The 15,922-nt window shown below is 42.4% G+C and overlaps 1 protein-coding gene across 4 annotated transcripts in view; it reads right to left on the reverse strand.

Annotated features, from left to right (window-relative positions):
* Nucleotides 1–3,988: 3,988 nt before the first annotated feature.
* The window catches only part of GOLGA7B (golgin A7 family member B), a 303,843-nt gene continuing 291,909 nt past the window's right edge, over nucleotides 3,989–15,922 (reverse strand). For all 4 annotated transcript variants that reach the window (XM_072130941.1, XM_072130939.1, XM_072130940.1 and 1 more), the window contains exons 4-5: nucleotides 11,157–11,258; nucleotides 3,989–4,480 (exon numbers count right to left, since the gene is read on the reverse strand). In XM_072130941.1, the coding sequence (XP_071987042.1) occupies nucleotides 4,367–4,480; nucleotides 11,157–11,258 (216 nt within the window). In that variant the 3' untranslated portion in view covers nucleotides 3,989–4,366. The remainder of the gene's footprint in view (nucleotides 4,481–11,156; nucleotides 11,259–15,922) is intronic.

Raw genomic sequence — 15,922 nt, forward strand, 5'->3', positions numbered from 1 at the left:
CCCCCCAAAAATTCTATGAAAATACATGCAAAGCAATATTATGGGGATTCATTGGGAAAACCACTGATTGAAGAGTATAAATGGTCACTCAGTGCATGATAGGGGGAATAATTCACCAATGTCCATTTGGGATCTAAATGATGGCATGACAATGCTGGTGATGTAGTGGAGCAAAATGGATGTTAACCTTGACCAACCTTAGCTCGTTAGAAAACCATGGTTGATGCATGGACGGCTTTTATGGAAGATACTCTTGAAATCTGAAAAAAGCCAACTAAAACAGCTCCATACTTCAGTTGGGTTTGGTTGTGTGGCTCAACCTCATCAATGCACTTGAGCAGAGGTACAATACCAGGCAAAAAAGTAGTCTAATCATTTGGCCAGGAATTACTATTGTTCACCTATCCTCAGCCATCCCGCCCTCCGCACCGATCGGATGTAAGCAATAGGTATGGATCCAGAGTTCTATGTCTGTCAAGCTGGAGCTCCAGTTGAAAGGTTCTCTCATGCTTTGTGTATTTTGACAGTCCAAAAGCTGAGTGTAGGGTCCACATTTTGGCCCCCTACCAATCAGATATTGGTGGCCTGTCCTGAGAATTGACTTTCAATTGTAATTGATGGCCAACTCCTCGAAGGACAAATTTCTTGGACAAATGGTATTCCGCTCTGTGTTGGACTTATCTGGATGACCTGAATGTGAATGGTCCGTGCTGTGGACTCAATCTTTTTTGCATGACAACATGTACTGTTTGCTGCACATAAATGGTTAGCACCGGGTGAAGACTATCAATGTGATAAGTCGATGAAGAACTATGGACAAATAATTTGAAGGCCAGAGCTCTTATGTGCATTGACATTTTGTCTTCTATAACCAGATAACTATTGTGTAATATTAGGGGATAATGTTTGGTGAAAGTAATGGTATACGGTTTCTTGGGAACCACACCAAGGCTTGGGAACCCTGCACGGACAATTCAGATACAACTTCGAATGATGAGATGTTTGATGACTTCTGATCTGTCTCACATTTCTTTTGCTAAATTGTGCAATAAAACAAAACTCTAATAAGTAAGATATAGTACAATCAGATAATATTATCATGGAAGCACAAGTTCATACATAAAAAAGATTACCCCCTGTCTACCTGGAAGCATCATACTACAAACATCCCTCCCCTAGAAGAACATTATGCACATTGCCATGTGGTCCACAGGGAGGTCATTGGGAATGTCCATCTCGGTAACCAGTTGAACCTGAAGTAGCTCCGCTAACACTCTCCATTGAACATTTGCTACCATTTTGGGTTTGCAGCCCCTATGCAGATTTGGTTACAGAATCTAAGCATACTCCATGTGGGGAATCATTTTCTGTAAGTCTTGTTTCCCTTCCCCCCTCGATTGAAGCTCGACTGGCTTTATTCACTATCTTAGCATCCGTTGAGCTTCCATTGGGGTTTCCATAGCTCAGGATATTTTATGAAAGTTAAGATGGAAATTTCTATTGAAACATTAGATGAAGATGTGAACTTAACCTTACTCAGTTATATTTGTCCAGGGTAATTTTGACCTCTATAGGTGAATGCAGATTTAAAGTGCTCATTGACGTTACACATTTAGTGGGAAAAGTTGACAAACGTAAGTGTCTTTGAGTTTAATGTGTATCCTAGTGCCTTGATGGCTGAGGTTGGGGGTCAGAAGAAGTCAAAATGCCAATGTTTTTGTTCTCAAGTTAGATAAGATTGTACTTACCTATTCCCCTCTTCAAGCTGAGACCTCATGTGTTTGGGGAATGGGGTTTACTAGGTGGTCATGTCTGCAGGTTCCCACTACATGTTGGATTAGTCTCTTGGTTTGCTCACTTTAAGCCAACTTTTTCTATTTCCAAATTGTTTTGCAATATGGTGCATACGAAGCCAATCCTCTTCTGCTAATAAAAAGCCAATTTTTACCAATGAAGACTCCAAAAAATGTATAAAATCTTTAAAAGGGTTGTCATTAGGGCAAAAATGTAAAAATGAAATCATTAGCTACCTAAATACTTATAGAAAGTCCCACTGGTGCAGCTAAAGCCCTTGGTTCCTCTAATTCGGTCTGTTCTGTGTGAAGAGACTGCAGCAGCCAAACAGATGGAGCCAATCATGGTTTTTCAGGCCAGTGGTGACCAAGTCCCATAACCCAAACAGGGGTCAGGAGCAGAATGAAATTAAGTGGCAATGGCTAGAGATGAGCGGACCCGTTTTGGGTTCAGTTGTCCCCGGACGTATTGTTGGATTGGTGTTCAAACAGCCAATCGTGGTTTATTAGGTCAGTGATAACCCAGACCCATAACCCAAACAGGGGCCAGGAACAGAAAGAAATTTAGTGGCAATGACTAGAGATGAGCGGACCCGTTTCAGGTTCAGCTGTTCCTGGACTTATTGCTGGAGTGGCGTTCAAACAGCCAATCCGGGAAATTACTAGCCATGGCTATAATTGGCCTGGGGAAATTCCCCTACTTGTTAGTCAATTTGCCGGATTGGCTGTTTGGCCGTCAAATAAGCAGTACATCCGGGTCAGGCGGCCAGACCTGAAAGTCGGGTCCACCAATGACCAGATGGACATTGAAAAGTAGAATAATGTTTTTGGTTTTCTCATTCGACACATCTTCCCCCATTCTACTTTTGAAATGGCAAACCGTTAGGAGAGAAGTTTGGTCCAATTTGATTTGTAGATGTAATGTTTGTCAACTAAAACTATAGAGACCGGAGCTTAGTCTGCATATGAGCTGTATACCCAAAATTTTTGGAACAACTGATATGTCAATGCTAATTTGGAGAACCAATTAGTTCTTATTAGTATTTGGAGTACAATTAGAAAGAACAGGTTTAAGCAAGGGTAGAGAATACCTAGAAGACAAAAGGTTTTCTTTTGAAAGGTGGACAAACCCTTTAAGCCAGGTGGACATTAGTGACTCGTATATACAAGTTCTATGTGATATCTAACGCAAGGTCATCTACATTGGGGGCTTTGGTGGGCAATTATTAACCAACATATTGCAATTGTCTCCATGTAGTGCCCAGAGATTACATCAAAATAGATTTTCAGAACGTTCCTCCATTATACTCTATACATAGCGTGAAACCGTCATCCTCTGTACAACATTTTGTACAAAATGAATCTACAAATATCGGCCTGAAATATGATACATAGAAATGGTCTCTGTACAGTGATAACTTAAGGCAAAACCATGTGATGAGGTTCAATGTTATGTTACAAGAAGCCAGACGGCATGTGACTGCACCTACACATTGCTGTGGTCTCAAGACCTCCTCATCTTAAAAAGTTGGCAATTGGGTCATGACTTTCTTCCAAAGATATCACTCTGTAGCACCTGAAAGGCTTTTATACATTTGGAAAACAAGACTGTCCCACTTTGGTCTACATGCTTGGTCTGGTAGTGCAACCCAACCTAGTGGTATAACTGTTGGGTCACAATAGTTGATGTTGCGACCGAGCACCATAGTTGGATAATGTTGGAAGAACAGGTGCACATGGAGACCCCACTGCCCAATACAGAGTCTAGTAGGTTCTGGCAGGAGAACCAAGGTAGATGGAGCCCAGGCTGTGTCTTTGCCATCTTAAGAGGAGGCCCCAACATGATAGTAACCAAGAACCCCCACCTTTCCTTCTCATTGGAGGCCATTTTTACAGAAGAACAATGGGCTGTATTCGGGAGGTCTGTAGGACTGAAAGTGAGGAACCCAATCCTTAGCCTTATCCACCCAAATGTTGCATTACCAGACATGACTTGTAGACCATAGTTTCTTGGTACCTCTTCTATTATCTCTTACAATTCCTTTAAGGCAGTGCTGTAAAAAAGAAGAATCCACTGAATATATTCCTCATAATTATTATTACTGGCAGTAGCTGTAGCCTAGGGGACTTGTTGTAGACATGGAGATCTTACATGAGGCTCTACCTGTCCTCTATTATTGGGGATTTGGACTCCCCTTGATATTGGCAACCTTCATTCAACTCTGCTGACCAATCTGATGGACACATCTTGAAGATGTAGACTGAATCCCCCTAATGGGTTTTCTCCCTCCTCTTCCTCATCAATCTTGTGAATGCATAATCTGGTTGTGGAAGGAAATCCTCATGGAGGCCATTTTGAATAATATGATATCAGGCAGGAAGTAAACGGCAGAAGATGATGGCTGTTCATGGCTCAGGTTAGTCAATGGTAAAGAAATGCTATCATGTTAATGTGTCCTTCCTAGTCCCGCTCTCTTAGGAGTCTAGAACCTTGTGCTCTGATATCTCAGTCTTCTTATTTCAGAAAGGCCATCGTCTCGGCAGTACAGGTCCCCACAGGGACTCTCTGCCAGTCATCGAGCACGACCGGCTACCCCTCCGCCTCCGGTACTGCTGGTAGTGCTGCTGCTGCCACTGCTGCTGCTGCTGCCACTGCTGCATCGGTCTTCATAGATGGAGATTTCAATCTTTGATGTTGAGGTCAAGGATGGTTATGATCACGGCTTTTATGGTTTTCTCCTCCAACCACAAATACACAGTCATTTGTAATAGACAATTCATAACAAGTGATACTCTTTGGTGGCATCTTAACTAACAACTAACTTGACTAGAGTGGTAGCGCACATGTACACCCACTGCTCCATTCAAATGTGTGGACTCGGGCCCCCACTCTCATGATCCAAATGGGTGCAAGTAGTTGACTGTGAGATCCAGGGGATAACCACTAGAACTGTAAGAGTCTATACAGTACTGAATTATATTATAGGAGATTTGGGCTCAATCCTTCTAGGGGGCCCATGGCCACCCAAACTATACTGAGAAGGGCCTTCACCCATGATAGAGAGCCATTTCAGGACCTTTAATGGTCCTCCAAAGGACCTCAAACCGTGGCTTGAAAACAGCAGAAGGGACACATCCTTCATTCCCCAAGAAGATGATTCTAGAACCAACCATGCTCTGTCTTCACTTTAGACAAATTTTTTAAAAAAAAGCAAATTGTGCACAATTAAAGCTGCAGAATTCACTTTTCCTACCTAAAAATCAATGTAATTGCTCTGTTACCATCTTTCTATTAGTCAATAAAGCAATTTGCTTAATTTAATGTGATTACATCTGCAGCAGAATCAGAAGTTCAGTGAAGCTTATTACTATTTTATGGAGCAGGACGGCTGCCGGGAAGCCTGAGCCCAGGACGGGAGGTGCAGGGTCATCAAACTTTACCTATTGCACCCGCCGGATTGGTCGTGCAATTGGAGTGAAAGCATGTAGCACCCTAAATATTATATTATAATTAGATACAATTATAACTGAACTGATCTCCTCCATGCACCATAGTAACATCCGTGTGTTACTACAGGTTAGTAACACTACTGACTACTAATTGGCGCAGTAACACTACAGAATACTAATTGGCGCAGTAACTACTGACTACTAATTGGCGCACTAACACTATTGACTACTAATAGGTGCAGTGAAACCACTGACTACGAATTGGCGCAGTAACACCACTGACTACTAATTGGCGCAGTAACACTACTGATTACTAATAGGTGCTACATAAGATCAATGATGATCTGAACCTGTTGCCCATTGCTTCTGGAGGCAGTCAGCATGAACATTGCTGCTGGTGGGGGACCCACTTAGGAGTAAGTTAGTGGTGGCCCCAGGGCGCGCGCCCCGGTAGCCTTCCCCATAATCCGCCCCGAGCCATCTTGTAAAAGTCTTGTGGACACCTTACACTGGATCTACAGTATGTCTATGAGTAACGCTTCTGCAGGTTACACACCCAGCATTAGCCATGTGCAATTTCCTACATAGAGCCCCACATTACTTAAAGTATATACAGTATGTAATTTTTGCCATATACACCGGCCAAAGCTACAGTATGTGCATGGAGCCAGCGGATTCCGTAGTCAAAGATTCTCTGTTTTCTGCCCACCATATGGGGCTACACTTCTTTCGAAGAAATACTTCCGTTATATTGGAAATTGTATATGTGTAAATGGAGTCTAATGGAGATAGATGAGTCCATGGGGTCTAAATATGATCATAAACATGAGATCAAAGAGAAGCGACAGAGCTGTTACATTACACAATGATGTAGACCTTGAAGTTCCTGGGCTCCCATCCAATATCTACAATAATGAGCCCTCACCACCTACTCTACCATGTGCCATGTCCTCTTGTCCTGCTGTGTGTCAGAAGGGCGTCCAGGTCCCTCAGGCACCAAGTTAAGAAGCATCTGCTACCTCCGCCCCAACTCTGACTACGGCAAATCCTCCGACCTTCCGCAGAAGCCTCGGGCCGTCCCATTATTAATGCCTGGATTAGCCTCTGGAAGGAAACCACTCAACAATCTCCACCGTTCAAGGTACAAAATAACAAGCAGACTATTAGAGAGATTGCAGGAAATATGTTGAAAATGATGACTTTGGAAGACGCATGAAACGGAGAGGTCCGATAAACATGTGGTGAGATTACACATTCATCCACTAGACGGCTGCATAATTGAAACAATAGAGAGAGATATTGGATTTTCACATATGAGATGGAAACGGAAGAACAAACAGCAACCAAGGAGCAAAAGAAGTTCACCGGGAGTTCATGCGTGAATTAGGAGAAGACCTGGGAGCGACTGAGGGCTGAGCCCCACGCCCGGGATTTCTTATCTCACTGTTATTATGAATTGATACATCGGAGTAAGGAGGGATCAAGATATTAAGGAGCATTTCTAGAACTATCCCCGAGCGCCCTCTGATGTTCTGCTCGACCCTCAGTCTTCTACACAACCAGGTGACACCTTCTAATGGCGGAGAGAGGCTGGAATATTCGACGATTTCCAATATGCGCCGCATTTAGAAGAGCTTTTTGTTGTACACGATCAGATTTGGCGCATCGGAGCCGGCTTTCACGCAACACAAAATTGGGGGGTGGGCCGTCGGACGATCCGACAGATTCGGACAACGCACAGGATTTAACATTCAAAATTGTGTCACAAGTCATGCACTTACATGCACCGGGAAAAAGAAGGTGAACTCCAGCGGACCTCAGCGAGGAAGTGACACTTGCAGGAAATTGGACGCACAATCTTAGTGAATCGCGGCAGCTCCGAATCCTCGGCTAACAACGCACCTCGGGGATTGCGACGGGACGGGTAAGTAAATGTGCCCTATTGTATGAAGGTGACGACTTCTAATGGCAGAGAGATATATTGGGGCACATTTACTTACCCGGTTCTGTGGAGTTCACCAAAAGTGCATTGTCCGACGATGATGCACTGTGCCGCGATTCATTAAGATCGTGCACCCGATTTCCTGCATGTGTCGCTTCCGCTCAGGTCCCCGGAGTTCACCTTCTTCTTCCTGGTGCATGTAAGTGCATTGTCCGTGTATAATGCGCTGTGCGGGGAGTCACTAAGATCCTGCACCTGATATCCTGCATGTGTCGCTTCCCCGCTCAGGTCCCCGGAGTTCACCTTCTTCTTCCTGGTGCATGTAAGTGCATTGTCCGTGTATAATGCGCTGTGCGGGGAGTCACTAAGCTCCTGCCCCCGATATCCTGCATGTGTCGCTTCCCCGCTCAGGTCCCCGGAGTTCACCTTCTTCTTCCTGGTGCATGTAAGTGCATTGTGTGTGTATAATGCGCTGTGCGGGGAGTCACTAAGATCCTGCCCCCGATATCCTGCATGTGTCACTTCCCCGCTCAGGTCCCCGGAGTTCACCTTCTTCTTCCTGGTGCATGTAAGTGCATTGTCCATGTATAATGCGCTGTGCGGGGAGTCACTAAGATCCTGCACCCGATATCCTGCATGTGTCGCTTCCCCGCTCAGGTCCCCGGAGTTCACCTTCTTCTTCCTGATGCATGTAAGTGCATTGTCCGTGTATAATGCGCTGTGCGGGGAGTAACTAAGATCCTGCGCCCGATATCCTGCATGTGTCGTTTCCCCGCTCAGGTCCCCGGAGTTCACCTTCTTCTTCCTGGTGCATGTAAGTGCATTGTCCGTGTATGATGTGCTGTGCGGGGAGTCACTAAGATCATGCACCCGATATCCTGCATGTGTCGCTTCCCCGCTCAGGTCCCCGGAGTTCACCTTCTTCTTCCTGGTGCATGTAAGTGCATTGTCTGTGTATAATGTGCTGTGCGGGGAGTCACTAAGATCGTTCCCCAATATCCTGCATGTGTCGCTTCCCCGCTCAGGTCCCAGGAGTTCACCTTCTTCTTCCTGGTGCATGTAAGTGCATTGTCCGTGTATAATGCGCTGTGCGGGGAGTCACTAAGATCGTGCGTCCGATATCCTGCATGTGTCGCTTCCCCGCTCAGGTCCCCGGAGTTCACCTTCTTCTTCCTGGTGCATGTAAGTGCATTGTCCGTGTATAATGCGCTGTGCAGGGAGTCACTAAGATCCTGCGCCCGATATCCTGCATGTGTCGCTTCCCCGCTCAGGTCCCCGGAGTTCACCTTCTTCTTCCTGGTGCATGTAAGTGCATTGTCCGTGTATAATGCGCTGTGCAGGGAGTCACTAAGATCGTGCACCGATATCCTGCATGTGTCGTTTCCCCGCTCAGGTCCCTGGAGTTCACCTTCTTCTTCCTGGTGCATGTAAGTGCATTGTCCGTGTATAATGTGCTGTGCGGGGAGTCACTAAGATCCTGCACCCGATATCCTGCATGTGTCACTTCCCCGCTCAGGTCCCCGGAGTTCACCTTCTTCTTCCTGGTGCACGTAAGTGCATTGTCCGTGTATAATGCGCTGTGCGGCGAGTCACTAAGATCGTGCGCCTGATATCCTGCATGTGTCGCTTCCCCGCTCAGGTCCCCGGAGTTCACCTTCTTCTTCCTGGTGCATGTAAGTGCATTGTCCGTGTATAATGTGCTGTGCGGGGAGTCACTAAGATTGTGCACCCGATATCCTGCATGTGTCGCTTCCCCGCTCAGGTCCCCGGAGTTCACCTTCTTCTTCCTGGTGCATGTAAGTGCATTGTCCGTGTATAATGCGCTGTGCGGGGAGTCACTAAGATCCTGCGCCCGATATCCTGCATGTGTCGCTTCCCCGCTCAGGTCCCCAGAGTTCACCTTCTTCTTCCTGGAGCATGTAAGTGCATTGTCCGTGTATAATGCGCTGTGCGGGGAGTCACTAAGATCGTGCACCCGATATCGTGCATGTGTCGCTTCCCCGCTCAGGTCCCCGGAGTTCACCTTCTTCTTCCTGGTGCATGTAAGTGCATTGTCCGTGTATAATGCGCTGTGCGGGGAGTCACTAAGATCATGCGCCCGATATCCTGCATGTGTCGCTTCCCCGCTCAGGTCCCCAGAGTTCACCTTCTTCTTCCTGGAGCATGTAAGTGCATTGTCCGTGTATAATGCGCTGTGCGGGGAGTCACTAAGATCCTGCGTCCAATTTCCTGCATGTGTCGCTTCCCCGCTCAGGTCCCCGGAGTTCACCTTCTTCTTCCTGGTGCATGTAAGTGCATTGTCCGTGTATAATGCGCTGTGCGGGGAGTCACTAAGATCCTGCGCCCGATATCCTGCATGTGTCACTTCCCCGCTCAGGTCCCCAGAGTTCACCTTCTTCTTCCTGGAGCATGTAAGTGCATTGTCTTGCAACAGAATTTGAATGTTAAATCCCGCGCTCAATCCGAATCAGTCGGATCGTCCGAAGGCACGATTTGTCTCACATGAAAGCTGCGCTAATAAACCAATCAAGTGAGACACAATCCCAGTGCAGACACCTGTTAAATTCCTGTCAAAGCCACGCAAATCCCGAAAACGGTGCAAAATACAAAGAAAGTGCGATCCTTAGTAAATGAGCCCCATTGTATGAAGGTGACTAATAGCACTTTGCCCCCTACTGCAGCTACTCCATGAGTTTTCCATTATAACTGCTCCTGCTTTTCTCACTCCTTCTGATCTCTTTGGACAACTAAAGGCATTGGCCACTTTTCAATATACCTCTACAATCAGACTTGTCTCTGCATGTGTATGTCCCTGTGTATTTGTCTCCATTAAGAGGTTCAGCCTTCCCCTGTTCTCCCCATGCTGCCCTCTGCATATACACACAACCTTCCCTCTCTCACTGCTCTAGGCCTTCCTCATGGCGTTTCCCACTGTGTCTCTCATTTCATTGTCCATCCTCACTAACAAACACTGGAATAGCAAAGGAGAATGAGTCATAACTCCTGCTGCATCTCCTCCTATTCATCAGAGCTCAAACATGCAAACAAAGAACCACGGAGAGTCTGCATACAGCTCAAAAGTAAGAATCTGGAGTGCCGAACACTCAGGGATTATTATTATGGCAGCAATGCACATGGGAAACCTTTGTATAAGAGTGTCCCGCCCCTTTAAAAGGGTTATCCACATAGAGAAGAAGAATCAGAAAAATGTGGGACACATCAAACAGAAAGTTTGCACCCCACGACTAGGCAACGGGCTGTTTCACACACAACGCTCTTTCTCAAGCCTCACTTTGTTCCAAGTTTGATAGGGGATAACAATCTGATCAATAGGGGTCCTACTGCTGGTACTGATCAGGAGAAAGGATCCCCACCAATCACAATAAAGAGAGTTCTGTTCTCACTAGTTGATTAAGGAGGCAGGTTGAGCATATGTCCTACTGCGCCATTCCATACGGGAGCACCGGAAGTTGCCAAGCACCACACCCAGCTATCTCTGGCACTCTATTAAACATGTAAGCTCTGGAGATACCGGAGTGCTGTGCTCAGCAACTTCCAATGCTCCCATAGTGTTGGATGAACATGCTTTCCTTGAAGTGACATCAATTAGTCAGAACAGGATCCTTGTCCCCATGATCAGTGGGGGTCCCATCAGTCAAACCCTCACCAATCAGATTATTATCCCGTATCTTGTGTATAAGAGGTAATAATCAAGCTTGGTACAACCCCTTTAAGACTGACTTGGGCTATAGATCCCTACTGTATGTGCTAAATATATGAAGGAACGCCTCCAAGAATAACAGGACGGCTTCATATCAGAGCAGAACTTTCTAGAATGTTTTCATACTAATTATTCTGCAGATTTTTGGCTTTTTAGTCTATAAGTGTTTTTTTTGTTTTTTTTTTAAAGTTTTTTTTTAAAAAACTTTCCAGATCAAGAACTTACCAAGCAATTACTGTATAAAGGATACAACGCGCATCCCCCGCTCTACCGGGTCGGTAATTAGGAGCCCCCTGGGAGCGTATATCTTTTCATTCTGCTCTTGGATGTATTTGGAGATTTTCTTCAACACCTTAAATATTAAAGCAGAGATTAGTCAGACAATGTCTGGGATGACAATGAGCCCCCCAGGGGGGTCGGGGGGGGGGGGGTCACCTGGGGGATGTGACACAATAACCACCCACCGAGCTTATTTATAGGCCAAACATTGTGTATTGTTCTCACATTGTAGAAAGTTTAGCAGCAATGGGGACTTAGGACATTGGGGAGGTCCCGGAGCCCCCCCTCTGACTGCAGTTCTACCTATTTAGTGGCCATTGTCAGAGTCTATCCTTTGTCTTGGAGATCTGGGAACAGGTCCAGATGCAGATGTTACTGCGCACTTCACTGTAAAGAGCCTTTCCGGACGCTCTGTCAATGGGGCTTCTGAATGTGGGGGGCGCGCTGTGCCAATTAGGAAAATACAGTATATAATACAAATATCCAGGCAGCCGATGGGAAAGGAAGACCCCAAATAATACATCTAATAATACATCTAATAATACATCTAATAATACATCACATGATACATCTAATAATACATCTAATAATACATCTAATAACACATCACATGATACATCTAATAATACATCTAATAACACATCACATGATACATCTAATAATACATCTAATAATACATCTAATAATACATCTAATAACACATCTAATAACACATCACATGATACATCTAATAATACATCTAATAATACATCTAATAATACATCTAATAATACATCTAATAATACATCACATGATACATCTAATAATACATCTAATAATACATCACATGATACATCTAATAACACATCACATGATACATCTAATGATACATCTAATAATACATCTAATAATACATCACATGATACATCTAATAACACATCACATGATACATCTAATAATACATCTAATAATACATCTAATAATACATCTAATAATACATCTAATAATACATCTAATAATACATCACATGATACATCTAATAACACATCTAATAACACATCACATGATACATCTAATAACACATCTAATAACACATCACATGATACATCTAATAATACATCTAATAATACATCACATGATACATCTAATAATACATCTAATAATACATCACATGATACATCTAATAATACATCTAATAACACATCACATGATACATCTAATAATACATCTAATAATACATCTAATAATACATCACATGATACATCTAATAATACATCTAATAACACATCACATGATACATCTAATAATACATCTAATAACACATCACATGATACATCTAATAATACATCTAATAACACATCACATGATACATCTAATAATACATCTAATAATACATCTAATAATACATCTAATAATACATCTAATAATACATCTAATAACACATCACATGATACATCTAATAATACATCAAATAATACATCTAATAATACATCTAATAACACATCACATGATACATCTAATAATACATCTAATAACACATCACATGATACATCTAATAATACATCTAATAATACATCTAATAATACATCTAATAATACATCTAATAATACATCTAATAATACATCTAATAACACATCACATGATACATCTAATAATACATCTAATAATACATCTAATAATACATCTAATAATACATCTAATAATACATCTAATAATACATCTAATAACACATCACATGATACATCTAATAATACATCTAATAATACATCTAATAATACATCTAATAATACATCTAATAATACATCTAATAATACATCTAATAACACATCACATGATACATCTAATAATACATCACATGATACATCTAATAATACATCAAATAATACATCTAATAATACATCTAATAACACATCACATGATACATCTAATAACACATCACATGATACATCTAATAATACATCTAATAACACATCTAATAACACATCACATGATACATCTAATAATACATCTATTAACACATCTAATAATACATCTAATAACACATCTAATAACACATCACATGATACATCTAATAATACATCTATTAACACATCTAATAATACATCTAATAACACATCTAATAATACATCACATGATACATCTAATAATACATCTAATAACACATCACATGATACATCTAATAATACATCTATTAACACATCTAATAACACATCTAATAATACATCTAATAATACATCACATGATACATCTAATAATACATCTAATAACACATCACATGATACATCTAATAATACATCTATTAACACATCTAATAATACATCTAATAATACATCTAATAACACATCTAATAATACATCTAATAACACATCTAATAACACATCACATGATACATCTAATAATACATCTATTAACACATCTAATAATACATCTAATAACACATCTAATAATACATCACATGATACATCTAATAATACATCTAATAACACATCTAATAACACATCACATGATACATCTAATAATACATCTATTAACACATCTAATAACACATCTAATAATACATCTAATAATACATCACATGATACATCTAATAATACATCAAATAATACATCTAATAATACATCTAATAACACATCACATGATACATCTAATGATACATCTAATAACACATCACATGATACATCTAATGATACATCTAATAACACATCACATGATACATCTAATGATACATCTCAGTAACAAAGTTATAGCAATTATTATTATTATTATATTATCATTCATGATAAACCCGGGACATTACTCCTAGATCCAGGCACCGGGACTGTGGTATCTTATTATATGTGTTATTCATGGCCTCCTGCCTTCTAAAAGCAACTTTTATAATTATACTAAAGAGCCTGAAGAGCTCTACCAGTGCCCCTTCATAATGTAGATTCACAGGATGTTACACTGTTCAGGAACACTTTTTATGGGAGATTTAAAGTGATTGGCCAAGTTAACCGCTATCCTGTAGCTATAACCTTATGGTAGAATATCCTGTGCACGCACCAATCAAAAGATTAGGGGTCCTGTTCCAGGACCGAACATTTACACAAACATTTTATTCACAGTCTATTGGTTCAAATTTTTAGGGGTCCAAAAACATTTTTTTAACATTTATGTAGAAAGTTACTTATATTAAAGGTGAGCCCCTAAAATTAGTAAAGAAGTCAGTCTATGACTTCCAAGAGACTAAACCAAGTGATTACTTGCCCCAGGAGAAGTCATTTGCATGGTCATAATAAAATCACTAGAAGCAAAGGTGTAACTTAAAGTTCTTGGGACTCGATGCAGAATCTCTAATATCCCCCTTAAAATGTGTCACAAATAACTCAATATAGTAGTGTCATAAGTGATAAGTAATGAGTATTTCTTACAATACACATATGCCCTTAGATATGAAACAGCTCCTCTGGGGCGGAGCTACATCTTCTGTCTATGGAGAGCAATAACAACCCCTCAAGGAGTTGGAATCATGGGGCTCCCAGTCCTGATGTTAAGGCCTCATGCACACCTACTGCGTACAAAAAAAGGGCCTCAGTTTGTGGCCTATGGTGGCCGGGTGGAGCGGGGAGGGGTGTGCATGTGCATGTTGGTGCATGTAAGTGATGATCTTGCGACACAATTTTAATTTTAAATTCCACGGTTAGTCCAAATCAGTTGGGTTGTTCGGCGGCCACGCCCCCGATTTGTGTCACATGAAAGCCGGCACCAATGCGACACAATCCCCTGTGCAATTCAGTGCAAAACAGAAATAGCCGGGAAACCCGACAGAATCGCGGTCCGCGGACCCTTAGTAAATGTGCCCCATGGTGTGCTCACTGTCCTGTGACTGTGCACAATAGACCTCAATGGCAGCCATGAACTAGCCGCCATTTTTGTGTCATGTGAGACTTATATCTGATCATGGGGGTGGAGCTAACCTTTTTACAAATTTGGAAAAAAAAATCTAATTTGTGCATAACTGAATGGGTGAATTAATTGAATAAATTGGACGTATCACCCATCCCTTCCCTAAATATTATATGATGATATACAACAGCCCCTAAATCCCTGCGCCTGGTTCATCAAGCTAGAAAGCAACTTCGAGAAATCTACACTTTGTTCTATGAACTGTGCACCAGTAGCAGAACCTCTCGCCTGATGTGGAAGGGTCTGCAAAAAGGGCCCCCGGGCCCCCATGTCACCAAAAGTAACTTTTCTCAGTATCAACCGGGGCCAAAGTGGGAACAGAATCTGCTGGGAAATTAATTTCCAACGTACAAAGGTCGAGTTTGCTTTGGAAATCTGCCCAGATCGACAGAGCGATACAAAGAGATTGGGCAATTACCTCCCCCCATGGCTGAGCCCGCTGAGTGGCTGCATGTTGAAACAACCTTTCCCAAGCGTTTGAAGGAAGGATTAAATCTGCTCACCAAGAAATAGACAGATAATAATGTGAAATACCCGCTCTGACGTGCGACTGCTCTCAAAAGTCTAGTTGTGTCGATCTTGGACGGAGTTCAAAGCCTCAAATGTGGCGCGGAGACTCGGTGACTCTATGCAAACTCAAATCCTATTTTCTACAAGCCAAGTGTCCTTCACTGAAAGAGTCAAAATATGACCCAATTTCCCACCGACAACTTCCTCCCGTGTAATTCGCCATCAGCTTAGAAGATGCAGCGCAACAAAATGGGACGTTAGAGACGGGGGAGAAAAAACTTGGCAGCGCGGGCGGATATT

The sequence above is a fragment of the Engystomops pustulosus genome, chromosome 11 (genome assembly GCF_040894005.1).
Source record: "Engystomops pustulosus chromosome 11, aEngPut4.maternal, whole genome shotgun sequence".
NCBI lineage: Eukaryota > Metazoa > Chordata > Amphibia > Anura > Leptodactylidae > Engystomops > Engystomops pustulosus.